At 36.7% G+C, this 27,144-nt stretch overlaps 5 protein-coding genes across 12 annotated transcripts in view; 4 read left to right on the forward strand and 1 right to left on the reverse strand.

The window, feature by feature from the left end:
- usp32 (ubiquitin specific peptidase 32) overlaps positions 1–8,839 on the forward strand; it is a 47,929-nt gene extending 39,090 nt beyond the window's left edge. For all 3 annotated transcript variants that reach the window (XM_026282295.1, XM_026282297.1, XM_026282296.1), the window contains exons 23-34: positions 221–395; positions 479–630; positions 712–823; positions 2,003–2,199; positions 2,280–2,464; positions 3,523–3,609; positions 3,705–3,825; positions 4,308–4,499; positions 5,196–5,439; positions 5,550–5,971; positions 6,062–6,154; positions 6,596–8,839. In XM_026282295.1, coding sequence (XP_026138080.1) covers positions 221–395; positions 479–630; positions 712–823; positions 2,003–2,199; positions 2,280–2,464; positions 3,523–3,609; positions 3,705–3,825; positions 4,308–4,499; positions 5,196–5,439; positions 5,550–5,971; positions 6,062–6,154; positions 6,596–6,769 — 2,154 coding nt within the window. In that variant the 3' untranslated portion in view covers positions 6,770–8,839. The remainder of the gene's footprint in view (positions 1–220; positions 396–478; positions 631–711; positions 824–2,002; positions 2,200–2,279; positions 2,465–3,522; positions 3,610–3,704; positions 3,826–4,307; positions 4,500–5,195; positions 5,440–5,549; positions 5,972–6,061; positions 6,155–6,595) is intronic.
- Positions 8,840–9,239: 400 nt separating this feature from the next.
- On the forward strand, positions 9,240–15,829 carry LOC113115052 (fibroblast growth factor receptor homolog 1). Of its 5 annotated transcripts, none has more exons than XM_026282298.1 (13): positions 9,240–9,476; positions 9,560–9,627; positions 9,787–9,874; positions 10,011–10,209; positions 10,356–10,494; positions 10,603–10,701; positions 14,042–14,202; positions 14,313–14,450; positions 14,522–14,633; positions 14,717–14,816; positions 15,029–15,128; positions 15,211–15,275; positions 15,418–15,829. In XM_026282298.1, exons 2-12 carry the CDS (start codon positions 9,618–9,620, stop codon positions 15,259–15,261), a joined length of 1,197 nt encoding a protein of 398 aa, XP_026138083.1. In that variant the 5' UTR covers positions 9,240–9,476; positions 9,560–9,617; the 3' UTR covers positions 15,262–15,275; positions 15,418–15,829. The 5 variants fall into 5 exon arrangements, with proteins under 5 accessions (XP_026138083.1, XP_026138088.1, XP_026138087.1 ...); XM_026282299.1 differs by having other exon boundaries at positions 9,273–9,321; positions 9,429–9,476; positions 15,211–15,829; XM_026282301.1 differs by having other exon boundaries at positions 9,312–9,332; positions 9,429–9,476; positions 15,211–15,829.
- A 110-nt stretch (positions 15,830–15,939) lies between these two features.
- LOC113115054 (sigma intracellular receptor 2-like) lies at positions 15,940–17,348 on the forward strand. Its single transcript, XM_026282304.1, has 3 exons — positions 15,940–16,289; positions 16,373–16,517; positions 16,672–17,348. Exons 1-3 carry the CDS (start codon positions 16,176–16,178, stop codon positions 16,944–16,946), a joined length of 534 nt encoding a protein of 177 aa, XP_026138089.1. The 5' UTR covers positions 15,940–16,175; the 3' UTR covers positions 16,947–17,348.
- On the reverse strand, positions 17,219–19,539 carry ift20 (intraflagellar transport 20 homolog (Chlamydomonas)). Of its 2 annotated transcripts, none has more exons than XM_026282305.1 (5): positions 19,439–19,539; positions 18,807–18,958; positions 18,588–18,673; positions 18,404–18,507; positions 17,219–17,891 (listed from the first exon to the last, which is right to left on the reverse strand). In XM_026282305.1, exons 2-5 carry the CDS (start codon positions 18,931–18,933, stop codon positions 17,810–17,812), a joined length of 399 nt encoding a protein of 132 aa, XP_026138090.1. In that variant the 5' UTR covers positions 18,934–18,958; positions 19,439–19,539; the 3' UTR covers positions 17,219–17,809. The 2 variants fall into 2 exon arrangements, with proteins under 2 accessions (XP_026138090.1, XP_026138091.1); XM_026282306.1 differs by having other exon boundaries at positions 18,807–18,954; positions 19,439–19,531.
- A 230-nt stretch (positions 19,540–19,769) lies between these two features.
- Positions 19,770–22,489, forward strand: rad1 (RAD1 homolog (S. pombe)). Its single transcript, XM_026282307.1, has 6 exons — positions 19,770–19,988; positions 20,494–20,707; positions 20,786–20,894; positions 21,006–21,264; positions 21,930–22,028; positions 22,201–22,489. The coding sequence occupies exons 2-6, from the start codon at positions 20,513–20,515 to the stop codon at positions 22,376–22,378; spliced, it is 840 nt and encodes a 279-aa protein (XP_026138092.1). The 5' UTR covers positions 19,770–19,988; positions 20,494–20,512; the 3' UTR covers positions 22,379–22,489.
- Positions 22,490–27,144: the final 4,655 nt, after the last annotated feature.

Here is a 27,144-nt window from a genome sequence, read left to right on the forward strand (position 1 = left end):
ACATTGTTAAACTTGCTTTTTCTTGATTTCAATTAATTTGACATGCTTTTTGATTTAATAAAATATTTTTTTACCATTTAAACAGTCTAATACAATTTTAACTGAAAAAACATAATTTGGGAATAAATAAAACCTAATGAACCTAAATGTGCACACTGATGATACGGTAATGGGAAGCAGTCTCTTCATCCTAACGACATCTGTGTGTTTCTCATCACAGGCCTGGGAAAACCATTTGCGGAGAAATCGTTCTATCGTGGTCGACCTCTTCCATGGGCAGCTCAGGTCCCAGGTGAAGTGCAAGACCTGTGGCCATATAAGTGCCCGCTTCGACCCCTTTAACTTCCTGTCACTGCCGCTTCCTATGGACAGCTCCATGCACTTAGAAATCACAGGTGAAGCCAAGCACAGAGAAAACAAAAACACTTTAAAATCCATCAGCAGATATTCCATTCTCACATTCTCACTTGACTTGCAGTTATCAAACTTGATGGCTCCACTCCGGTACGGTATGGGCTGCGTCTCAACATGGATGAGAAGTACATGGGCCTAAAAAAACAGCTGAGCGAGCTGTGTAGCCTGAAACCTGAGCAGATTCTACTGGCTGAGGTTCACACGTCCAACATCAAGGTCAGCTCAACTCACCACAAGAACACTGTTGATGCAATCAGTGTGGCCTGGCTTCTAAAACAAATGCTTGTCTTGGTCTAGAACTTTCCTCAAGACAACCAGAAGGTGCGACACTCAGTGAACTGCTTTCTCTGTGCATTTGAGATCCCTGTGCCTGGCTCGCCCACCTCAGTCATGTCTCCAGTGATAACAGGTAACAAGAATGAATTACATCTGTCCTTTTACTCATCCAAAGGGCACCCAGATTTAGATGAGTTTGTTTCTTTGAGGTTTGGAGAAATGTAACTTAGCATCACATCACTTACTCACCAATGGATCCTCTGCAGTAAATGGGTGCCAGAATCAGAATTAGTCCAAACAGCTGGAAAATAAACATTACAATAATCCACACGATTCTAGTCCATCAATTAATGTCTTCTGAATTCAAAAGCTGCATGTTTATAATAAACACATCCATCATTTAGGCGTTTTAACCCTAAAATGTCACTTCGAAACAACAGTTTAAAGTTATGAATTGTTTATTACAAATGTGCAGCTTTCAACTTCAGAAGGATTTAAAGGGTTAGTTCACCCAAAAATAAAATAAGGCTGTTTTTTACTCACCTACAAGCCATCCTAGGTGTATATGACTTTATTCGTTCAGATGAATCCAGTTGGAGTTGTTTTAAAAATTGTCCTTGCTATTCCAAGCTCTATCATTGCAGTCAGCAGGTGTTATAGTTGAACAGTCAAAAAGAAATAAAATGTGATAAAAAGCACCCATCCATAAAAAAATTGTCTCACATGCAGGCATGAATTCACTACAAGAGGCCATTGTCAACCCCCCGGAGCTCTGTGAGACACTTTTATATATATATATATATATATATATATATATGGGAGCTTTTCATTTAACTTCTTTTGGACTGAAGCATTGCAACACCTGCTGACTGCAATGATAGAGCTTGGAATAGCCAGGACAATTTTTAGTATAATATAACTGGATTCATCTGAAAGAAGAAAGTCATATACACCTAAGATGCCTCTGGGGTGAGTAAAACACAACCTAATTTTATTTTTTGGGTGAACTAACCCTTTAATTGATGGATTGGAGTGGTGTGGATTATTGTGATGTTTTTTTCAACTGTTTGGACTCTCATACAGATGGCACCCATTCATTGCAGAGGATCCATTGGTGAGCAGGTGATGTAATGCTAAATTTCTCCAAATCTGTTCTGATGAAGAAACAAACTCATCTACATCTTGGATCACCTGAAGTTGTGTAAATATTAAGCAAATTGTATTTTTTTGGTCAGCTACTTCTTTAGAAGAGAAGTTTTCGCTTTACAATAGACACTCTTATTTGTCATTGACCCATAAATGTCTCTTTTAGAAAAACCACCTGTGGCTAATGGGACAGCAGGGAATAATCACATTGGAAAGTCTGGCCTGATTCCTAATGGCATGCCAAGCACAGTGGTCCCCTGCACCGCAGAGAAGCCCCTCGCCAATGGGATTCCTAATGGTCATGCCGTGCCAGTGCAAGACAGCCCCTTCATTGGCTACATCATTGCCATGCACAGAAAGATGGTGAGGATTTACTGATATATTTACTGTTAGACTTCACATGATGGTCATAAGCATCCTAAGTGCAAGGTCTGTCCCCTCAGATGCGAACAGAGCTGTACTTCCTGTCCTCTCAGAAGAACAGGCCCAGTCTGTTCGGTATGCCGCTGATTGTGCCATGCACAGTTCACACGAGTAAGAAGGACCTGTATGATGCCGTGTGGATCCAGGTGTCCCGACTTGCCAGCCCTCTACCCCCACAGGAAGCCAGCAACCATGCTCAAGACTGGTCAGTGGCATCTGCAGCTCACAAGGGTTATGCTGATGATTAGTTTGGATATTTGCCAAAACAGGTTTGAATTGCGCTACCATTCAAAAATGTAAGGTCTGCAAAATTGATAAAAGACGTCTTTCATTCTCACCAAGGCTGCATTTATTTGAATAAAAAAAATAAAATGGTAATATTGTTTCATATTATTACAACACTTATATGTTTAAATTGTTTTTACCATGAAAATAGCCTAAGATGCTGACATGGAATTAAATAAAAAATATACTAATATTATTACTATGTAAAATAATGGTTTACAATTTTAAATATATTTTTATAATTTTTAATTATCCCTGTGATATTAAATTCAGTATTAGAATTTTTAGCACCTAATACTGTATCCCATCTTTAGTGACACATGATCCTTAAGAATATGCAGATTTGGTATATGCTCAAGAAATATGTCTTACTATTATACAGTTGTACTGCGTTAATATTTTTGCAGAACGCATGATATCTTTTTCAGGATTCTGTAACAGAATTATACAAAAAATCATATTTTGTAACAGTATGTAACAAAATATTGTCTTTTTTTATCAATTTAAAGTGCCTGGGATGAATAAAAGTATTAATTTCTTTAAAAAATAAAATAAATCTTACTCACCCTAGACTTTTGCGAGGTTGTGTATATTGTGATAACAATAAAGATTGTTATGACAGTTACTTTTTAATGCAGTCATTTCTGGATCCCATTTCCTTTCACAATGATTTCCCCTCTCTATTGTCTCTGTCAGTAGAAAGTAGTTAAAATCCCTATAAAACATCAGGTGACAAATGTACTGATAATTTATTAAAGCATCTGGGATCACTCATGAAATTGCATTTTTTCTTATTTAATACAAATCAATACAAATTATAATATTATCATAATAATTGAAAAATTAACAATTTCTTAGTTTTCTTAGCTTAGCCTAGGAAATAGTCAAGAATCTTTAATATTTTCTATTCATTTTACGTCGTAACTTGTGTCCAAAATGTCTAAGTTTATGTAAACTTGTTACCACTCTCTGTTCCAGTGATGACAGTATGGGCTACCAGTACCCCTTCACTCTGCGAGTGGTGCAGAAAGATGGTAATACCTGTGCCTGGTGTCCCTGGTACAGGTAAGGTTTTAAATTCAATGGTTGTGCAGGCACATATCTCCCAACACAGTGTGGGGGTTGTTGTGACTGACAAGGGTTTTCGGTGACTTTGTCAGGTTCTGCAGAGGCTGTACAGTGGACTGTAATGAAGACAGAGCATCTTTGGGTAATGCTTACATTGCTGTAGATTGGGACCCCACCGCTCTGCACCTTCGTTACCAGACCTCTCAGGAAAGGGTGAGTGCTATAAGAATGTTTAAAGATTTTAAAGGCCATAAAACCAGTCTATTGAGATCTCAGTCAGTTCAAGGTTTGTCCCTGTGTGAAGGGTGAGGTCTTTATGTTACTGGATTCAGTCTGATGCCGCAATGAAGGACTTGATATATCTTGATATACACTTTCTGAAGGCAAAAGCTCCTGCAAAGTCATAGTAAATTAGTTGCTTATAATTTCAAAATGATGGAATGAAATCCATGGTTTTGGCACTACTTTTTAAGGTGCTTTTGAGACTAGAACTGTCAATTTTATAACTCATTCAATAGTTTAACTGTATATAAAAAATAAAAAACCTTTAAATATAATTACACATAAAATCCTAGTTGCATTATTATTAAAATCTTATACATTATCTCTTTGCATAGTCCAGACCTCGGAGTATTTATTTATTTAATTCTGTTAATGTGTGTCAAGTAATCTATTGCTAATGTTTATGTGGGCAGATAGTGGAAGAACATCCCAGTGTCGAGCAGAGTCGGCGCGCTCAGGCAGAACCCATCAGTCTGGACAGCTGTTTGAAAGCCTTCACCAGTGAAGAAGAGCTGGGAGAGGATGAGCTCTATTACTGCTCCAAATGTAAAACCCACCGCCTGGCCACCAAGAAGCTGGACCTCTGGAGGCTGCCTCCCGTACTGGTCAGAAACACTAATTATTTCTGTTTCCTTTTTTCTGTAGGAATAATTGCATCACATGTCTCTTGAAAAAAAAAAAAATCAGTTTTTGAAATGTTTAAACTAGAATGTGTTTGCAACTTGACCAGCAAGAAAAATCTATATCAGGGTTCCTGCGAGTCCTTCAAAAGTCTTAAATTGTACAAGGCTTAATTATGATTTCAAGAGGTCTTAAATTTGGGTACAGACAAGAATTGTAGTACACTTTACTGTTTATTAATACTTCAATAAATGTCAAATAATTTGAATACAAAAACAAATTCACAACATCCAGCAGCACGGTGAACGTTTTGCACCGCTAAATAGGCTAAATGTACATAGCTGTCACCCCCTCGAACAGTCAAATTCACAGCTCTTACGATAAAAATGAGAAATTTGAATGTGAAAATCATGTTTACCCTACAAACACACAGAGCTGTAAATATGAACTGGTGGATCGAAAAGCAGATAACTCAATATAAAAATCTAAACAGTAAAATTTGTTTGTATGTTAATTAATATAAAAATGTATTGATAATAATTATTTAAATTTATATAATAATTAATACTTTTCACTCTTCTTAAAAATGATTTAAATGCTGAAATGTGAAGTGTATTATTGTGCATCATTACAAATTACCCTTTGTTACATTTGACAAATATTTTTCTGTGCCTTTTCAGATTGTTCATTTGAAACGCTTCCAGTTTGTCAATGGTCGCTGGATTAAGTCTCAGAAAATTGTGAAGTTTCCACGTGAGAGCTTTGACCCCAGTGCGTTCCTGGCCCCGCGGGAGGTTTCTCAGAGCATGGGCAGCCTGCAGAGTGAAAGCCTGGTAGAGGAGCTCCAGAGGCTGGAGAGAGGAGACTCCTCTGTGTCCTCCACCTCCACTACTACTGCGGCCAGTCCTCCTACATCTGGCAGAGGTCTGTCTCTCTCTCTCTCTCTCTCTCTCTCTCTCTCTCTCTCTCTCTTCTCTTTGTGCAGACCTTTTGAATCAACATGAGATTCTCTAATCGTTGCATTGTTGTTTCAGGCACCCCATGCTCCATCAGGAGGGTCGGTAGCCCAGTTAGCAAAAACAGCAGCCCTGGCAGCAGCCCCAGGAATACAGGGCGGAAACAGGGGCGCCTGCGTCTTCCCCAGCTGGGCAGTCGACATCGACTCTGCAACAGCAAAGAAAACCTGGAAGCCTGTAGCAGCAGCAAGGAAAGTGAGACTGAGCCAGAGCAGGGCACAGTGACGGACGGGGAGAATCAGATCACATCTGATGCAAACGCACAAGACACCTGGTCACTGGACGCCTCAAGCAATGACTGCGATGTGATCATGGTGAATGGATTGGGACAAGACAGCAGTCAGAGTAATGGACACTCAGAGGTCAGCGCAGACCTGGACACCCCTCACCAAAGAAATGACATCTGCCTGGAGCCCCTGTACAATTTATATGCAATCTCAGTAAGTGATTCTTGTCTACATGATTTGTTGTGTAGTAATTGCATTTGGAAGCAGCTTTTTTGACGCTGTGATTTATTGTTTTTCTTTCAGTGCCATTCAGGAATAATGGGAGGGGGACACTATGTGACTTATGCCAAAAACCCCAATGAAAAGTGGTACTGTTACAATGACAGCAGCTGCAAGGTAAGATCTTGAATCTTGTTATTCTTTGACATCTCCGTTTCCATTATTTTGCATTCTTATTGCACATATATAAAGTGTATATCTGCAAAGATAGAAAATGCTTTGACAAAGTAGAGATATCAGAACTATCAGTACTTCACTGTAAAGTCAATACTAAAACAAATAAATTGGGCACTACAACCTTTCTACAGTATCTGTCATAGCAATTGCCATCTGAATTTGGCAAACTCAACATTAAATAATTTTTTATTTTATTTTATTTAAAATTGAAAAGAAAATTTAAATAGTTTGTTTAATATAAGCACTATGGTATCCACTTTTTTAATATATTCTTGAAACTTTTCTGGCATTAATGATGACTACTGCAAGTCTGGTTTTATGACGACACTATAGAAGAATTGCGCAACACTTAAAACAAACTGCTTCTTGTCGTCTCTTCAGGAAGTTCACTCAGACGAGATTGACACAGATTCAGCATACATCCTATTCTACGAGCAACAGGGAGTGGACTACTCTCAGTTTCTGCCAAAAACAGAGGGCAAAAAGATGGCAGACACCACTAGCATGGACGAAGACTTTGAATCTGACTACAAGAAGTACTGTGTGCTGCAGTGATGCCCTGCTCTTCCACATCAAAGACACTAGGGGGGTCTGTCAGTACGCCAGTGCAATGAGAACTGAAACGCCGTGCCGCCCCAGAGGACCATCATTTGTGAAAGCACAAAATATCAGTTAGCCGACAGGCACAACACCGCCACTGACTGCGCTTTCAGAATAGACCTGACACTTCAGATATACACGAGGGAGAGGGGAAACGAGTGAATCAGAGAGAACTGTAGCGATCATGTGATTGTTGCCAAGCAAACAAACAACTGTTAGCCAATCCCTTGAAATCACCATTATCAAACAGACAGAGCTGCTCTTTCACGTGCCAGCCACACAGGTGAATCCAGAAATCACAGAACAAGAGCTTATGCTTCTGTATTGATAATATTTCGAATGCTAATTGACACATTGTTTCAATTAGGAAATCGATGGTGAAGATGGCATTGGTATAAATTATAAAGGTTTCTCTAAAGCTTTCGTTGGCTTAGTTTTCTCATGGTTGATTTTTTTTTTTTCTTCAGTAAGTTCCATACACTACCTCGCATCTTTTGCAGTTGGTTAACTGTTCAGAGAAAATCAGTGACAGTATTATATCATCTGAGGGCAGTTCAAATTACTTCTACTTTATATCCCCCAAAAAAAAAAGTTGCTTATTTTATTTAATAAAAAAGAATGTTTCTACCAATTAATAAAATATCCTCCCACTCCTCCGCTGCCAAATTATGCACATACTATTTTTGTTGATTTAAGTTTTAAATCTTATTAAAGGTGGTTATTTCAGGCTTTGTTTCTCTTTAGAAGAATAAATGTAGATGGTTTTCTTTTAATTTCTTTTATACATTTGTTTTTATCAATGATTTTTTTAATGCAGTAGTTCACTTTGCCTAAATGCATTCGCTTACAGCTTTCGTCTCTGATCAAACCACGTCCTCTCAACATGCAAATGCACAGCTTTTTACACGTTTTCCTGTTATCACTGTATTTCTTGCTTCTAAAAATACCGTTGACCACAGAGACTAAAGACGGCAATCAGACACAATATCCAAATAATGATTTTTCACCATGTCCAAGCCAAAGTGTTCAACTAGTCATGTACATAATTTGCGAGAAGCATTGCTTACTGTTAGAGGAGAGGGCAAGAGGTCTGTTGTGTGGACAGTATTAGCACAGAGGAATATTACACAACCTTTGCTTTTAGAGAACAGCATTCTCACTAAACTGCTGAACGTTCTGAACCCTCTTCTGTCCGAGGGGGTTCCAGGTTATTAGTAGCATTTCTTCAGTGACTCTTGATAAGAGAGCTCACCTTAATTACCACTGTGAAAAGATTATCTTATTTTTCAGCAACTCGTCAGCTGAATGAGCTCCTAAAACCCTTGGAAATCGCCGGGAATCATTCGCAAACATCCATTTTGCTGCTGTACTTTTCAGATTTCCATGTCACGGATATTCAAACTAAATGTTTGCCATCAAACAAAGGTTTATTCCTGTCAAAAAAATAAATAAAAATGGAAATGTTTGTGAAATAAACATAGCTGTATTACTGTAAGGCAATTGTTAATCATCATAATGAGTAATGCAATATGATAAATGGATTGTAAACATTTTTTAGGCATTTTAATGTTCAAATCAAAATAGATATCCAAAATCAAAATATAATATCACCATTCTCCAATTACAGTAACAAGCGCTTGTTTTAAACCTTCACTGATTTTTTTTTTCTCTCTCTCCTTTTTTATACAGGGATAATTTATTAAAATGGCAAATATATCTCTTTTCAAGTAGTGCAATCAACTACTGATGTATGTCTTTGTCCGTGTCGTTGGTCCTAATTTTGTTAAATTAATTTTGATGAACTGCTAGAGATGTATTAATTTAATAAACTTTATTTTGTAAAGTGTCGTTTAAAGAATACAATTGGCATTGCACTGACTAATGTACATAAATGTTTTGTAAATACGCCAATGGAAATAATGTATTTGAAAATGAACTGTACAAATGTACTTGTAGTTGTATATGGAGTGACACTGTTGATCTGTAACGGTTATTCAAGAAACAAATTAAATGCAGCCAAATGCACTTTCTTCTCATCTGTGTTTATTTGCTGGCGAATGATGTGAGGTGTTTCCTTCAGCAGCAAAGAGGAAACCACACACCTCCCTCTGTAGAGCTCTACAGAGTCCACTGTCATCAGTCAGGCCTACTTCCTTGAATTCAAGCCACATTTGACATTTAAACTAACCATTTGTAGGACCATTCCACTTGTCTGACACAATATTTTCCTCCAAGAGTATTTCCCTTGAATCAGATATACAAATTAAGTTGCTGAGAATAGCCTCAAGACCTTTTTACACACTGTGGGTCATGCAGTATTTCACACTTTATATATTTGGAGACTAGCATGCTGTAGTCAGGAAGTGCGTCGGCATCATGTTGTACCACTTATAGATTTGTTCTCTAAACCACAGGTGCTGAAGAGTTGTGGCTTATTGTTCTGAAGAGCACCTCAGCCTCAGTGGTCTTCGTGCATGCTCGCACATTATTGTCTGATGCAGTAGAAGGTTAGACAATGGTGTGCATTGCATAATGAGCTCTGCCTGGGGACCTGCAATTTTAATTGTCTTTTCTACAAGGTGACAAAAACATCTTTAACACATTTGCTTTTCAGGTCTCTCATTTAAACGATTAAGAAGACGTCGTCTAGTTGACAATTAAGGTATATGGTTGTATTATTTTCAAAAAAATCTCATTTGAATTTGTTTTTAAATAACTTTTGTCTTGCATTTTCTTCTCTTTCAGTTCTGATGAAACATCTCACTCAGATTTTTAAACAACATGTGATGCTATTGGGGTCATTATGGATAACAGTAAGCTTTTCTTCTCGGTGTGTGTGTGTGTTTGTGTGAATCTATCTTCTTTTATCAAATTATCTAAACCATATGCATGCTTCAACATTTTATGTTTCAAATTATACTGAAAAGATTATACAAATCCATCACATAAAACGTATTTTTCTTCCTTTACAGATCTTGATATAGGACACACAATTTTAATCTGCATCTACGCCGTTACCGTTTTCTTCATGGTTGTACTTGGATGCCTTTGCATAAACAAGTACATTTTAACATCTACATATTTAACAAAAAAAATGTTTTTAATAATTTAAACAAATCATTAGATTTAACTCAAAACTCTTAATATTTATTTAAACTTGTTATATATATATATAAAATCATATTTCTTTCCTCAGGTATCGTTCAATGAAGAAGGTCATATGGGAGCTGAGGCAAAAGAGGCCGTCTGTCCCCCAGGTTGCTTCCCAAGATTCTCCCCCTCCATCTCCCAACATCCTGAATATTCCTGAACTGCCTGACCGTATTACAGAGAGCCCATTACAGAGACAACCAACTAAATCCAGCTGTAGATTTCCCTGGAAGCCTCCACTACAGGTTTACTATATATTTCTTTAAAAGAAAATGTACTCAATAAATGAAATATTTGTTGATAAATGTAAATAAAAAAGGCATAACAAGTACGAAATGTGATTGACTTACTTAAACAATGCTTAAACAATGTAACTTGAAATGATCTTCAGATTCCTCGGTTTACAAAGGCAGACCTAAACCTCATTCAGCTCATAAAGGCAGGTCGAGAAGGAGTCTTCTACAAAGCGAGAATTATGAGGGGCACATGCAGAGGCCATTCACTGGTCACTTGCAAAATTGGAAAAGAAGGTAGAAAACGACACGCAAAGGCATTTCTGTTAATTAAATACATTTACCAAAATGTGTGAATGTCTAAATGAAGATCCAGCAGTTGTTCAGATCTGCTGTTGTTTGCAGGTATCACCTCAAAGCAGATGGAAAATGAGGTGTCTATTATGAGAAAGCTGGCGTATCATAAAAATGTGATGCAGCTGCTGGACTGGAATACAGCGGAAGGTAGGATGTGTTGTGCTTTAGTATTATATGACTCTATTAAACCTTAAATGGATCCTTGCAGCTAGACAGTAAAATATAGACTAGGTCTTGCCTGTGCATAACTCACTGACACGGCTGTGTGATAGATGCCAGGATGTTGCTAAAGTTTTTCTGAATGTTTTACCATGTTGCATTGTGGTTGCTTGGGTGTTTAGTATGGTTGTTTACTGATCAAAATCAAAAGAGCTCACCCCGAGTCTGTGATAATCTCCTCCCAAAATATATATGGGGACAAAAATATATTTTTCATGGCTACAGATCCTAAAAAGTAAGAATCAATTTGTAGTCATGATTTACTAAAACATAGGGAACAAATTCTTAATTTGTGACCACAAACAAGGGAAGGAGTTCTTAACTTGTAACCACTGTTTATTAAAAGAGGGAACAAATTCTTAACTTGTAACCACTGTTTATTAAAACAAGGGAACAAATTCTTAATTTGTAACCACTGTTTATTAACTGAACTTTTATTTATAAAGTACTTTTTACACAGGGATAATTCAAACTCCAAAAAATAACATACAACTTACAAACCAACACAGCATGACAAAAATATAATTCGTACAATGAAATCACTCATAACAGACCCACTCAAACGCCAAAAGCCTGATGAAATAAGTCTTTAAGTTCCTTTTAAAAATGTCTATAGTTGACGAAGACTTAATGAAAAGCGAACAAAGCATTCCAGAGTGTGGGAGCCTGAACTGAAGAAATCTCCATTACACCTTAAACGAGACCGTGGAACATTTAAGAGCAAGTTCTGAGAGAGCAGATGATTTACAGGAAACCAATGAAGAGAAATCAACACAGGTGTGTTACATGATCCCATTTTCCTGGTATTAGTTAAAGGTCCCATATTGTACACTTTTCTGGAGTTTTATTTTAGGTTTTGATGTCCGTAAGAATATATATTTGTGGTATAATTAGCAAAAACCATCTCATTATATTTTTACAACTCCTTTCTCAGGAGGTCTGCAGGTCGATTTTAGCTTGTCTAATTAATATTCATGAGCCTCTCTTCTGATTGGCCTGTTGTTTTCTGAGTGACGCATGGCCAGACCAACCACAGGTAACTAGGGTCAGCCGTAATCACAGCGCTAGCTGGAGGCAGCAAAAGAAAGGGGAAACTGGAGGAGACAGATTTGACGTAATACTGCCTCAAATTAGAAATTTGATCTCATATCTGCTGCCACTGACAGACAAACAAACCGATGACAGTTATGGTTAAACGCGTTAAAACGAGCGGACTGGACAGAAACGTTCGTCCAAAATGCTTGTTTGCAGCGCACACTTATTGAAAAGGTTCAATATGTTTCTTGGATCTCGCGATGTCGTGTATGAAAAAAATTTTTTGCATGTGTGTAAAACAATAAACTGAAGATTTATATATATATAATCATTTGTAATTGTATATACATTTTTGTGATTTATTGTGGCTGGAACTATAATGTAGATGTAAATATTGTTGCCTGCTGAAATAGAAATGTACATACATCTTCAACATATTAGATAGATATGATAAGTTTGTCTTTACTATATATGTTAGATGTGATCCACCTCATAGTAACAATCGTGTCAGATCATCCATCCTTTGAGTGAGAGTGTAACGTTACAGGTCGGCCGATCTGGTTTTGTGGTTTAAGTTAACCTTTTCGACATGTTTCAGTGTTGTTGTTGCTCAGTGCTCAGCAATGCCGCACGGACTCGATGTTGTCTGGGGGTTTGACAGAAGGAGAGTGGGACAGTGGGCGGTGCTCGTGGTGGTGACTGTGTGGCTCTGACGTCAACTTTTTACGGAAGCCACAGCAGTTCGTGAAAAATCATAGATGCTTTATGTAGGCTGTGTGCTTTTTACTGTGTGGACTGACTGTTTTGAAATTTATATGCTAGTTAAATAGCCCCTAGACCTCAGTTATCGTGAAAAAGGCCAGGAAATTTCAACTTTGACAATATGGGACCTTTAAAAGTATTACTGCAGCATTTTGAACACTGAAGACGAGTAACCAGAAAATAATTTAGACCTTAATACGCAATAATCTTATCGTGTGGAAATTAAAGCATGTATAACAGTTTCCAGATCCTTGGTTGAAAGGATAAGTTTAAATTTAAATAAGTTCCTCAACTGAACAAAAAGATGCTTTCCACAACACTGTCTGAATCAAAAATTACTTCTAAGTTCTTCACAAAACCATGCTTGTAACCATGCTTGTTGTTTGATAAGAGACAAAACTCTCAACCAGTTCTTTCTCAGGGAGTCGATTCCCAAATATAATAAGCTTGATCTTATCCTCATTCAGTTTAATTAAAACAAGGGAACAAATTCTTAATTTGTGACCACTATTTACTAAAACTAGGAGACAAATTCTTAAGTTGTAACTACTATGTATTAAATTGAAGGAACCAATTCTTAAGTTATAACAACTATTTACTAAAACAAGGGAACAAATTATTAAGTTGTAGCCACTGTTTATTAAAATGAGGGAACAAATTGTTAAGTTATAACCAATATTTACTTAAACAAGGGGCGAATTCTTAAATTATAACCACTGTTTATTAAAACGAGGGAGCGAATTCTTAATTTGTAATGAATTTGTTTATGAAAACAAGGAAACCAATACTATTTTGTAACACTTTTTACTCAATTGAGAGAACAAATTCTTAATTTGTGGCCACAATTTACTAAAATGAGGGAAAGAATTAAGTTGTAACCACTGTTTATTAAAACGAGGGGACAAATTCTCAATTTATGCTCACAATTTACTAAAACTAGGGAACAAATTCTTAATATGTCACTACTTTTTAATAAAACAAGGAAATTAATACTAATTTGGACCATTATTTAATAAATTGAGGGAACCAATAAAAAATCCTTAATTTGTGGCCACGATTTACTAAAAAACAAAATCTTTAATTGTAGCCACATATTAATAAAATGAGTGAATGAATCCTTAATTTGTTTCCATGATTTACTAAAACGAGAACAAATTCTTAATTCATGGCTATGACTTAATTAAAACAAGGTAACAAATTAATAAGTCATGAAATGTATTCACAATTTATGGTCACGATTTATGTATTTTTCCCCATACAGTATGTGCAGCGCTCTGTACTCAAGTCTATCCTGTTTTGGGGGGGTTTTGGTGGGGGGGGGGCTGTTTTATCATCATCCAAGTGAAAATTATAAGCCTGATCAATAACAAAAGAAATATTTTTCTCTTCAACAAGCCACGATTTATGACATCATTAACAAATCTCACTAAAAAGTTGTTTCCATCATGTGACTAGAACGCTGTTTCCTCAGAGCCATATATGCTGATCATGGAGTTCATGAGCTACGGGACCCTGCGCAGTTTTGTTCAAAAAAACAAAGATGAGCTAATTGCCGACCCTGAACTGCAGAGCCAATTCACCATCGCCTCCTACCACATCGCCCTGGCCATGGAGCACTTACGCTCCAAAATGGTATCACCATCTGGCACAAACATAAAACAGCTGTTCTAAGTCATATTTACACTATAGACATGAATGGTAAGTGGAAAGAAAATTTTTTGAACGTTTTCTGTATCATTCAGGTGGTGCACTGTGACCTTGCCTTAAGGAACATTCTGGTGAGCCAATTCCCATGGGAGGTGAAGGTAGCAGAGTTTGGCCTGGCCAGAGACTTGACCCGTATGAGGAGCAGACGCAGTAGCAGGAAAAAACAACACAAGGTGAACTATTCGCACCTGTCCATCCCACGTCCTTATTGCTCATCTCACTGATAATGAATGTGATCTCACAGGAGCGTGTGCCGCTGCGCTGGTATCCTCCAGAGTACTTCAGAAACAACTACTACAGCTTCAAGGGAGACGTCTGGGCATTTGGTATTGTGCTGTGGGAAATGCAGACATTCGGTAAGAATTATCTAACATGTTTGGTTGACTTGTTCAACATTTTTGAAGAATAAATAAAAAAATTTTAATTTTATATTTCACAGGCACCTTGCCATATTCAAGTCTGAACACATCTGAGCAAGTGGTGTATAGTATCTGTGCTGGATGTAAGAACACTGTGCCCAACACCTGCCGTCCAGAAATGTTAGTGATAAGTTTTGTTTCCTCAAATTTTTTATATATATATATATATATATATATATATATATATATATATATATATATATATATATATATACACAAACACAAACACACACCCACATATATATATATATATATAAACAAAATAAGAAATATATTATAATATATATATGTTCTTTTGTTTTCAATATTTAATTGAATTTTTTTAAATGTAGAGAACAGATCATGCAAGACTGCTGGATGGATCCATACACAAATAGACCTTCATTTACAGACATTGTCAAGATCCTCGAGAGTGTCGTGGAGAGTGATGGGGTGAGTCATATTCGTCCTTGATCTACTTAAGCTTTACCTTTGTCCTATAGATAAGTGATAAAACATTATTAATACGTTGCAGGATTATGTGGACGTTGACAACCAAAGGATCATGAATGCAGAGGAAAAGTGAATTAAAAAAAATATGTAACTAGTTGTTTTTACATTTCTGTAAGAATTCTGTAGCAATTGTTTTATCATAGTTCTCGTGTAACACCAAACTGTGTACAGACATACTTTTTGAATGTTTTTAAGGATTTCATTTTAAATATGCTTCATTTGTTAACAGGAAGACATTACACAACTCTAATAACCAGCTGACAGTGTTTTTCACATGTTTCCAAGGATTGTTTTGAAAATAACATCAACTAAAAAATAAAAAAGTCTGTTTGTTTTGATTAACATACTTTTTTTATTCACACCAAATTATTTCACAAAAAATTGTTTGATATCAGTTTTCATAATTTAGTATTGTTAGAATAGTAATATATGTAATAATAATAATTTTAAAAAATTAATTAATCAACATGTAATCATGTTTAAATAATTGGTCACTGCAGATCCATAATAATTTAAAGTGGGATCATGTTGAAGTGTAAATGTCTTTTATTTATTTATTGTTTTATTTTATCATGTCAGATGAAGGGCTTGGACCCGAAACGTTACACGTGGAGAGCAATCATTAAAATTGCTAAGGAGCATTTTCTGGTGTGCGGACTCATTGTTTACCTTTATTTTATTGACACTGGTTTTAATTATAATTTAATTATAACTGCAGCATTCATTTAGAAAGAAAACTTGAGTTGCTATGCTAGGTTTAGCAAGGCTTGTGTTTACGCTTCATGAGTCAAGGTGCAATCAGGAACCCGCCAACTTCAGGAATCAACAGAGCCGATGGACCAATGGAATGAAAAAGATTAGATATGACCGATTTGAAGGACCAATCAGAGACAGAGGAGTAACACGCTGCTCCACACTGACCACTCATGCGGTCTACTGCTGCTGCAATTCTGACAGAGGAGCAACTTGCCAAAAACGCTTACCATAATGTTTCTTCGCGCTTTAGAAATTATATTTTTCTTTTACTTTTTGTCCCACATTCCAATTACTCTCATGATTGATCTTCAACCTTTGCTTCCTGAACATCTGTATCCTTCCAAGGTAAGTTTGCATCTTGTGCTGCACTCACTAATGCAACCATATAACTAGGTTGCATATAATGGCCAATCTTACTTGCTTTACAGCTGAAAACCCTACTGCATTGGTATGCTGCTGAATTCAAGGATCCGATGATGATGGCCGCTCCTGTGTGGTTCAGATCTTTTATATTCTGCGAGGCTCTCATGCAGCTGCCCTTTTTCCCAATTGCAGCATACGCCTTCATGAAGGGTCAGTTGGGTTCGAATAAAACACGATAATGTGTGTTAATGATTAGTAAAATGACTTTTTAAGTGGCACACAGTGACATCTAGTGGCCAATCTCTTATGTAAGTGACAATGGTCACATTATTCCTACTAATGGATGTATTTCTATATCGAATAGGTGGATGCAGATGGATCAGGACACCAGCAATCATTTATTCTGTTCACGTGGCAACCACTTTAATTCCTATTTTAAGTCACGTTCTGTTTCACAACTTTCCTCTGGCGCCACATCCGGGACCCCAAACTCTTCAAGAACGCCTGACCCTGGTGTCCATTTATGCTCCATACCTCATCATCCCTGTCCTGATACTGTTCACCATGCTCTTCAGTTCAACATATAACTCAACCTCTTCGAAAGGAAACACTTCCTCAAAGTCCAAGAAACAAAGATAGAGACAGTTCATCCTTTCTATGTATTCTTTCTACACTAGTCAATATTTGAGGTGGTTCAAAACCAAATGGCATTCTTCTCTTAGGACAACCTTGATTAACTTTTTTGATCCACTCTAAATGTTGACTGCTGTAGTAGTTGCTAGTAATTACATGTTGATAAATGTGATTAAATATTTTAATATGTGCCAGGATATTTAATAATAATTGTATGTAGCACGTACTGTATTACAAGATTTTTGATCTCATAGTAATTGTTTACCATTATGACAACATTTAAATGAAAAATATATTTTTATTTAATCGTTCTTCAAATCTGTATGAAGTTTGTCGAATTTTAAGATTACACACTTGATTATCTAAATGGTGAATGTAAACAAACAATAAATGAATTTGCGGAAAATATTTTGGTTGTGGTCCCATGAGGAAACAAACAGCAAGTCACAAACAGCAGTTCAAATACAAATCATACAGAAAATAAACATTTTACCTGATGTCTCATGATGGAATTATTTACAGTAACATGCAAATACTGTATTTTCCTGCTGTAAAAAAAGATCTGATTTACAAACTAATTTCCATATAAATAGTATAAATAACTTTTGTTGTATATAAATAGTATTCATCTGAGATTATGATGGTTGGAAAGATTACGAATATATGCCTCCTCGAACTGGCCATGCAAAAGCACTCAATGTTAACACAATAGAGTCAGAGGTTGAGGCTGAAACAGACGTCTGTTGTCACCTATTAACTGGTCAATTCAGTTAACCTAGGTAGGGACCCTGAAATTATTAGGAAGTCACTGTAAATCAAGATGCATAGCATCACTTCTCCTGTCCAAATAGAAAGAGGAAACACTACTCTTATTTCTGCAGTATAAACTGATCGATGAATTCATTCTGCTCTGCTTCCACTTTTTGAAGTGCTTCATATTCTATTCGATACCTGCAAAACAAACAATAATTATAGTCAAGAATTAAAGAACTACTTAAAAAAAAAAAATACTCCAACTCAGGCCATATGAGATGTAGTTAAGTTTGTTTTTAATCAACAGATTTTGAGAAATGTAACATTACATCACTTCCTCCCCAATGGATGCACTGCAGGGAATGGGTGCCGTCAGAATAATAGTCCAAACAGCTGATAAAAACACACAGATCAAGCACCGTTTAAAAGTGAAACAGTCTCTAAACAAATATGTCGAAGGATTACTTGTGGATTATTGTTTTTATCATCTTTTTGGATTCTAATTGTGGCGGTACCCATTCACTGCAGAGGATCCATTGGTGAGCAAGTGATGTAAACTTCTCCAATTTGTTCTGATGAAAAAGCTAACTCATCTAGATCTTAGATGGCCTGTGGGTTAGTACAATTTGTCAGCAATTTTACATTTTTTGGATGAACTTTTCCTTTAAGAGTGCAATATTCGCAGTCAGATTAGTTATAAGACTGGTTACCTTTCCAACTGCATTTTCTTTTCTGCAATCAGAGCCTGAAGCTGCTGCTGCTGAGCCTCCCGTTGCTTTTCAACTGATTTCAGCAAATTTCTTGCACCTATAGCCTGTAGAATAATAATTGCAGCAATATTATTGAACATAACACACATATACATCACTGTTCATTTAGAAAGCAAGACCATACCTTCATTTTTTCATTTTCGGCTTCCTTCGCTAACTCATCCACAAGTTCAATAAGGCCACCTACAATTTTCTGAAACTGTCCAATTTCTATTTTTGGGAATAAAAAAAATAATAATTAAAAGGATTGTTGATCTGTACTGTGAATGAAGCAAAGCATGCTGTTCAATCTGCATGAGGGGTAAACTCCACAGTAAGATAAAGAACAAAATGAAAAACTCACTGTCAACAAATTCCTCGCACTCCTCTTTGAGTTCAGTGGTTTTCTGGCTCACATCAGGCTCGAGCACTCGCAGTTTATTGAGTTCATCAAAATGAAGACCAGCTTCTGCCAACGGGTCTTTAGCCATGACCAGAGGCCCCAAACCTGCCTAGCTTTAAACAAAAATCACAGAAACACACGTATCTTAAAAGAAAGAACACGTGCATCATTTAAGCTCGTTCAAACTGTCAGCCCATGTAGTGGCAAAAAACAAATACTAAATTGAATTTCCGGCACACAGTGCCCATATGTCACCAGATCACAATAAGCTAGCTTACCGATTAGCTAGTTAGCTGGTTAATTAGAACTACATGAAACCACCACACCGATACATTACATAAACCATGTAAACTAATAACGTTAAATAGATAAGAGAGGAAATGCTAACGTTACAGCTCACAAATATCGCTTTGTTGCTGGCAAGGTCTGGTTGCTATTAGAGATAAACAAAAACAGACCAGCGGTGAACTCCGGAAGCTTGGTAAACATTGTTGAAAATAAAATTACATTCCTTATAATTATCCCCTGAAATTATTACACCGAATGAGACATTACAATAAAGTTAAACAGACCAATGACCGCTCCAAACCTACCGGACTTTTGTTTGATTATGTGGCACTTCTGCTGGACTGACTCTAACTGTCTCGGCTCGGCTGCCAGGTGACGGCCGGTCCACCTCATGATGACAGAGAGGGGTATCCAAGCGCATTATATATACTTATTTTTGATATCTTACATTTTTGAAAATGAAAGAAAGCATGATCATGAATGTTAAAACTATAATTAACTATTTTTAGTTTTAATTATGAGAGACTGTATATATATATATGTGTACATTTATGCGTAATTTTTCATACCAGATACCCCCCTCCTAATGTTGTAAAGGTCCGTTTATGAGCTCCCGCTGCAAATCCGCATCTGACCACAGCGGTGTGTGCGAGGGCTTGGTTGAGATACTGAACTCTGCTAAAAACCCCAGAAGAAGAGCAAGCAGGACACTTAAGGGCGCCAAACTCTAAAAAAATGTTCATTTTTATATTTCATATCTATCTACTAGTTAGGTTTAAAATATACAAAACATATGCTGTTAAGGTTTAATGTTTGTCTTTAGCCACCTGATTGAGAGTTTGACCATCTCTGTGGGTAAGAAACCTGTTCAACTTACTGTCGTTATAAATGTGAATTTGTAAACAGTTAACGTTAACTTAGTTGCAGCTTGTTAATGTTAGCCATGCAGTAGTTGTCTTTGACCTGTCGAGTCTGTCATGAAGTATAAATCACAATAATATATTTTTAAATTGAACAGTTGCTTTATACGACCAAGATTAAATTGTGATATAATCAATATAGCAAACCTGATGTATTAATTTGATACTTTTCACGCACACAAAAGAGTAAATATTAATCTTGAAATATTACAATATAAAAGTTTTCTTACAATTTTTATTTTTTTATTTGATGTTTTATTTATTATTATAATTATTACTTTTTTTTTTGCTATTATACTTGAAGGACTCTTAAATATTTTGTATGTATAATAAATCAGACAAAAGATAGCACCTGCAGTATTTGATCATGTTTACCATTTAGAGGTTACTGAAATGTATGCATCAAACTGTTGGATTTATAGATGTAAATATTATTTCAGATGCTGACGACGCAGAACCATGCCTCTGTCCACTCAGTCCCAAGCAGACATTGACCAGTACATTCTGATAGCCAGTTTAGATAACGCAAGAAATCTGTCCAACATCCTGAAAGCCATCTCCTTCAGGGACCATGCCATCTTCAATGCAACGCAGAATGGGTTAAAAGTCACTGTTGAGGACTCCAAATGCCTTCAAGCCAATGCATTCATTCAGGTTAGTGTTGGATGACTGCGTCTTACAGGTTCGGTTGACAGAAGTTGGGTTAATCAGTTTGTGTGTCTGATTCCTCAGGCTGACATCTTTCAAGAATACATAATAAAAGAAGATACAGTTGGATTCCAGGTTAACTTGACCGTTCTTCTGGACTGCCTTACTATCTTTGGGGGAAGCACAGTCCCAGGTGTGTATCACAATGATGATCCAATCTTTTTTTTTTTTTTTTTTTTTTTTTTTTTTTGGAAAATGAATTTAAAAGACAAATCAAATTCCTGTCTTAAATTTTACCCTTAAGGTGTGTGTACCGCCTTGAGAATGTGCTACAATGGCTATGGATATCCACTGACCTTGTTCCTGGAAGAAGGTGGTGTGGTCACCGTATGCAAGATTAATACACAGGAACCGGAAGAGCCCATAGACTTTGACTTTTGCAGCACAAATGTAACCAACAAGGTGATTCTGCAGTCAGACAGTCTCAAAGAGGCTTTCTCTGAGCTTGACATGACCAGTGAGGTTCTGCAGATTACTATGTCACCCAGCCATCCTTACTTCAGGTACAGTAACATGTTTGTTCTTTAGTTTGCCTTCACTACAGCTCAAAAGTTTGGGGTCGTTTATCTAAGTCTCTAATGTTTACCAAGACTGCATTTATTTGATCAAAAATACAGTAAAAACATTCATATTGTAAATATTATTACAATTTCAAATAACGGTTTTCTATTTTAATTTATCTTTTAAATATAATGTATTACTCTGATGCAACACTGAATTTCCAGCAGTCATAAACTCATTGCTCAAGTTTTAAATATCACATGATCCTTCAGAAATCATTTTAATATACTGATTTGCTGCTCAAGAAACATTTCTTATTATTATCAATGTTGAAAACAATTGTGCTGCTCAATATTTAAAAAGGATTCTTTGATTAATAAAAACTAAAATAAGAACAGCATTTATTTGAAACCGACATCTTTTTTTAGCATCACTGTCACTTTTGCTTGGTTTGATGCATCCTTGCTGTATTAAAGTATTATATAGTAAAAAGAAAAATTTTACTGAAACCAAATTTTGAACAGTAGTATATGTAATTGAATCAACTAGTTATAACTAATAGATACGCATTTGATGTGATTATTAATTTTGCTTATTGCTGACAGTGGAAAAGAAACTGGTATTGTCAAGTCAAATTTAATGGCAAAACATTTCCTTTGCACCCTAGATTATCCACATTCGGGAATTCTGGAAATGCTCATTATGATTATCCCAAAGACTCAGACATGATGGAGCTCTTCCAGTGTACTAAAATCCAGACCAGCAGGTAGGAGGAACTTACGTTTTACACTGCATTACTCATCATTCATAGCTCTGCATATGTAAATATCAGACTTATAACAACAGCCTTATGAACTGTTTATAGTTGTACTTCTGAGGCATTCACTTGTAAGTGGTAAAAGAATAATAAATATTTTTCTCTTGTTTAATTCTTAAAGGTATAAGATGTCCCTGTTGAAACCCTCTACAAAGGCCTTGGCTCTGTCCTGTAAAGTCTCAGTGAGAACTGACAGTCGAGGCTTCCTCTCTCTACAGTATCTCGTGAGGAATGATGACGGGCAGATTTGTTTTGTTGAATATTATTGCTGCCCGGATGAAGAAGTAGAAGAAGAATAAGGCTGGCAAGGACAAGTGTGGTTGTTTTGTTTGACATTTAGTGTGCACTGACCAGTTGGTTCCTTAATCTGATTTTGATTAATATGAATATTTAATAAATATATATAAATATTTCTATATTTTATTAGTATTGTGGGGGGTGGTTGAATTTGAAACAATACTCTGTGTTTAAGCAGGGGGCGCAGAGAAATGCTAATTAGGCTGTTGCATATAAAATTAGCTGGCAGATATTGGTTTAGTGTGTATAGTAAGTGGTATAAATGATAGAAATCGTAGTTTAAGCCTATATATGTATATGTGTGTGTTTTATTGAATATACGATTAAAAGTTTAATTCAAAAAGTATATTAATGTATATATAGAGAGAGAGAGAGAGAAATTAGGAATATTCCCAAAAAAAATGTTAACATATGTCTGTAATTGTCGGTTTATAACAAGAAAAAATTTACAGTTTTCTGAATTAAAAGAACACCGCAGACCAGTTGAAGCTATTAAACAAAAATGTTTAATGCATGGTCATTTTATTAGACGAATGCGTTGCGAGGCAAACATGTAGTTAAGCAAAGCGGCTTGATGTTGATGCTGGTTGAAGCACGCACTCGTAAAAGAAAGTCCCAGAACAGCGCGCGACGCTTGAACTGCCGCCTCGCGACCAATCGCTTCTCCGCTCGCAGCTCTCGAGGCAACACTGTTTCCGGGCAGAGAAACATTACAGGAGCAAAACAAGCGCACTTCTGTCACTCATCGGGTTGCTGCCCTCATGATTTATGTGCCACATGCAAGCTGCCTTATAGAAGCTGCAGCAAAGTCTGCAAAAAATAACATAAATATATTTTGAACAGATTGAAGAAAGCTTTGGATTAATTTGAATTGTTTTTCCTTTTAACTGAGATGAATGAAGAAAATAGTTTGAAACCTTAACCTTGAGGGTAAAAGCTTAGTTAGAAAACAAGTACATCTCAGGATTTCAATAGGCCTGATAAAGTATCAATAAGGTCCAGCCAAAACTTTTTCTTTCTGGTGGCACCATGTATGTTGGCTGTAATACACTCCAAAAGAGCAATGTCCATCAAGTATGACATCCACGTCAACCTAACTGGGGTAGATGGATCCAACCACAATTTAAAAATAGCATTTTTAAGAGCAGCAAACAGAATTCTGGTGACACAAGGGGTCAGACTTTCTTTTCATTTGATTTAATAAACAGGGCGTGGCATATGCCTTATAGATTAAATTATAACAAATCATTTGTTGAGCTGGGTTTTTAGAGTTAGCAAAATAATTTCTCCAGACATTGTCCCAATCATTCACAATGTTAAATTCTATGTCCCAGAAACCCTCAGTTGGAATGTCTGAATACTGTGGTACCACAAGTGATTTATAGCTAAATAATACTCAAAACACCTAGAAGCAATACTAGAATCTATCCAATTTGGTAAAGAGATTGAGATTTTGATCGACCAGGGTACTGTAAGATCTCAGCACAAATCATAATCTTAAGTACAGGAGAAAGGAGAATCGTGGGAAAGAAAACTGCTCCTTCAGGATTTGAAAGGACTTGAGCCCATAATCATTGTACAGGTCTTTTAAAGTGTAAATATCACTGTCGGCCCATCATTTGGAAACCAACGAAACAAAACCAACCAGAACAAAGATTATTATTATTATGCCAAATGGGGGTAGAGTCACTGTAAGAATCTGAAGCTCCAATAATAATTAATAAACAATCCAATTTCTGCTGCTTTCCAGGTTTTGATAGGACAGCATATATTTGGACTAAACTTTTCCAGAACTTTCTTAAGATATTCCAGTATAGGGTGTCCTGTAGACGAAGAGGGTATATCATGGGGCAACGAAGTCAACGTCTAGCCACGTCCTAAGCAGGATCAAAATAGTAGGATCAAAAATCTGGTAGGGATAAGCCACCATGAGGTTTTAGCCTATGCATAGATTTATGGCAAATTCTACGCCCTTTATTATTCCACAAGAATTATGATACTTTTGTGTTAATCTCTTCAAAATAGCCAGTAGGTGGTGTCAGAGGTAACACTGAAAATAAAAAGCTTAGCCTCAGAAGTATATTCATCTTAACAGTGGCTATCCTTCCAACTAGAGCCAAACAGAGTGGAGACCAACACAGAAGATTCTTCTTAATCATATCCAGAAGAGACTGATAGTTCCACTTGGAAATGTGAGATTATGAAAGAAAAACTCTGATTCCAAGAGAATTAAACCGGTCACTGACAGGAATCAGTGGGTAAAGTAAGAATCTCTGATTTAGCACCTAAATTAAGGGGCATAAGTATGGATTTATTCCTATTAATCTCATAAACAGACAGTTTACCAAATGTATCAAATAATTTTAAGCATTCCTCATCTGAATCTGTGATGTTTGATATATATATATATAACAAAACGTCATCAGGGTAGAGTGAAATTTTATGGGACGCATTTACATTGTCTGATCACTTGGGCCAAAGGCTCTAATGATAAATTAAAAAGCAAGGATGACAGGACAACCTTGACGAATACCCCTGCCAAAAACCAGTTAGCACTCAGAGTAAATAGTTATGTGCTTCTAGAAAAAAAGACCAGGTAATATTTAGGATGAATAGATGATCAATTTTCATAGGAGCTGCAGATTTATGGATTAGGATCCTCGGATTCTCCTAACGTAACCGCTCCTTTTTTCAGAGAAGATTTTGTGGCAGGATCCGGATTGAGAGTGAACTTTTCAACCTCTTCCAGTGTCTCGAGAAGAGAAATCTTCCCTCTTTGAGGAACTTTTACTACCGCAGGGTAGACCAAAAAGGATGATATCCCCAGCTGAGTTAGCTTCCTCCTCGCCGATGCCATCACTCTCCTCTTAGACGCTGTGTGGGGGCTATAGTCTGGGAAGAAAAGCAGCTGCGCTCCCATATGAAGAATTTGTCCAGTGGTTCGGGCTCCATTCAGGATTGCATTCCGGTCTCGATAACGCATTATCTTGAATAATGTACAAGGGGTTGATTTCTAATGTTCACTGCTATAAATACGGTGGGCTCTTTCGATCTCCATTACTTTGCCAGCAAGAGAGGGAATCCACTTAGGAAGAAGATTCCGTATAAATCCCAGAGGGTCCTCTTCTTACCCCCTCTTTCAGCCCCACTAGATGGATATTGGACTGGCGGCTTTTATCTTCACTTCTCACTTTTTCCTGTAGGGAGTCCACTGCTAGCTTAACCTCCACTGTGTCTTTTTTTGCATGTATCCTCTTCCAGAACTCCAAGTCTTTCCACAATCGAACTACACAGCCATTGCTATCGGTGGGTCCCGTGATCTAAATTAAGATATTTTTTATGAAATCTCAGAGCTTTCTGACCCTCCATAGATGGCAATGCAACCACATTCAAGACCCAGAAAGGTAGTAAGGACATCATTAAAATAGTCCATGTGACATCAGTGGTTCAACCTTGTGTGCATTTCTCTTGCCAACTGTTGCTTACCAACAAGGCTCAGCACATACAGGTTCTACGTCAGAACACCGGCTCGGTGTCAATCATGCATCGTGATAGAAGAGAAGAAATTGTTTAATAAAAACATTATTTATATTTTCTTTTAACCCAAAAAGTGTTCTCGTAGATACTCTTAAAAATTAAGGTCGATCCACTGATGTCACATGGGCTGTTTTAATGATGTCCGTACTACCTTTCTGGGCCTTAAAAGTGGTAGTTGTGCTGCTGACTATGCAGGGTCGGAAAGCTCTTGGATTTGTGTTCTGAAGCTGAACGAAGGGCTTAGGGGTTTGGAACGACATGAGGGTGAGTAATTTATGACAGAATTCTGTCCCTTTAATTGTCTTGAACAAAGCTAAAACTCTTAGGTCTTAATTCTCAAATGAAAATGATCAATTTATGCACACAAACTGACCAAACAGGCTGCATCCAACAACAACATTCAGCGTAACCAAGTAAACACTGTGCACAGAGCAAGACCAGTGTATCATTTGATAAGGGAGAGCAACTTGATCCAGCCAGAGCTCCATCACTCACAGCAGGTGATGTCAGAGGGATGGCATCACTTTCTGCACTTTAAACACAAGCCTGCTCGATGATGAAGTGGGTGATCCTCTGCCCGTTCCTCAGACAAACAAGCTAGCGCTGACCCGCTGTCTGATGTCCTGGCCCAGCAGTGAATCAAGGAGTGTCAGGTTCTAGGTTTTGTAAACATAAACTCAGCAATGACCTAATTGTTGTTACACTCCAACAATCAGCAATGAGAGCCCATGGGAGATGAAGAGAAGGTGCACAGCTTTCAGCACGGCCTCACGAGGGACAGTGAGTCATATTGTCTGTTACATTAAGTGACGGAGGTTATATAAATTACAAGAAGAAATGCGGGCAGCTGTGTGCACTGCGCAACCTTTACAACTGATGAAGCTGAATGGTTTTTAATACTTTTAATGGTTGAAAGACTGGAGTAATTACGATTTTTAAATGTTTTTTAAAGAAGTTTCATGCTCAAGGTTGCATTTATTTAATGAAAAAATACAGTAAAAACAATAACAATGTGAAATTTTATTACGATTTTAAACAACTGTTTTCTATCTGTATATATTTTCAAATGTATTTTATTCATTTATATCACATGATCCTTATTTGGTTCTAAATTATTAACTATTATTATTAATAGTGGTTCTTATTTTCAATAGTAAAAAGTTTTTGTAGCTTAAAACCATTTTTCCAGCTGTAATATATATATATATATATATATATATATATATATATA

The sequence above is a fragment of the Carassius auratus genome, chromosome 15 (genome assembly GCF_003368295.1).
Source record: "Carassius auratus strain Wakin chromosome 15, ASM336829v1, whole genome shotgun sequence".
Classification (NCBI taxonomy): Eukaryota; Metazoa; Chordata; class Actinopteri; order Cypriniformes; family Cyprinidae; genus Carassius; species Carassius auratus.

Excerpts from the sequence above, each read along its gene's own strand:
- rad1 (XM_026282307.1), top strand. The coding sequence starts at position 20,513 with ATGCCTCTGTCCACTCAGTCCCAAGCAGACATTGACCAGTACATTCTG. Across the intron at positions 21,265-21,929 it reads CCCAGCCATCCTTACTTCAG|ATTATCCACATTCGGGAATT; the intron begins GTACAGTAACAT and ends TTTGCACCCTAG. Across the intron at positions 22,029-22,200 it reads ACTAAAATCCAGACCAGCAG|GTATAAGATGTCCCTGTTGA; the intron begins GTAGGAGGAACT and ends TAATTCTTAAAG.
- ift20 (XM_026282305.1), bottom strand. The coding sequence starts at position 18,933 with ATGGCTAAAGACCCGTTGGCAGAAGCTGGTCTTCATTTTGATGAACTC. Across the intron at positions 18,508-18,587 it reads CCGAAAATGAAAAAATGAAG|GCTATAGGTGCAAGAAATTT; the intron begins GTATGGTCTTGC and ends ATTATTCTACAG. Across the intron at positions 17,892-18,403 it reads AAGAAAATGCAGTTGGAAAG|GTATCGAATAGAATATGAAG; the intron begins GTAACCAGTCTT and ends TTTGTTTTGCAG.
- LOC113115054 (XM_026282304.1), top strand. The coding sequence starts at position 16,176 with ATGTTTCTTCGCGCTTTAGAAATTATATTTTTCTTTTACTTTTTGTCC. Across the intron at positions 16,290-16,372 it reads AACATCTGTATCCTTCCAAG|CTGAAAACCCTACTGCATTG; the intron begins GTAAGTTTGCAT and ends CTTGCTTTACAG. Across the intron at positions 16,518-16,671 it reads AGCATACGCCTTCATGAAGG|GTGGATGCAGATGGATCAGG; the intron begins GTCAGTTGGGTT and ends TATATCGAATAG.
- LOC113115052 (XM_026282298.1), top strand. Across the intron at positions 14,203-14,312 it reads AGCACTTACGCTCCAAAATG|GTGGTGCACTGTGACCTTGC; the intron begins GTATCACCATCT and ends TGTATCATTCAG. Across the intron at positions 15,129-15,210 it reads GTGTCGTGGAGAGTGATGGG|GATTATGTGGACGTTGACAA; the intron begins GTGAGTCATATT and ends AATACGTTGCAG.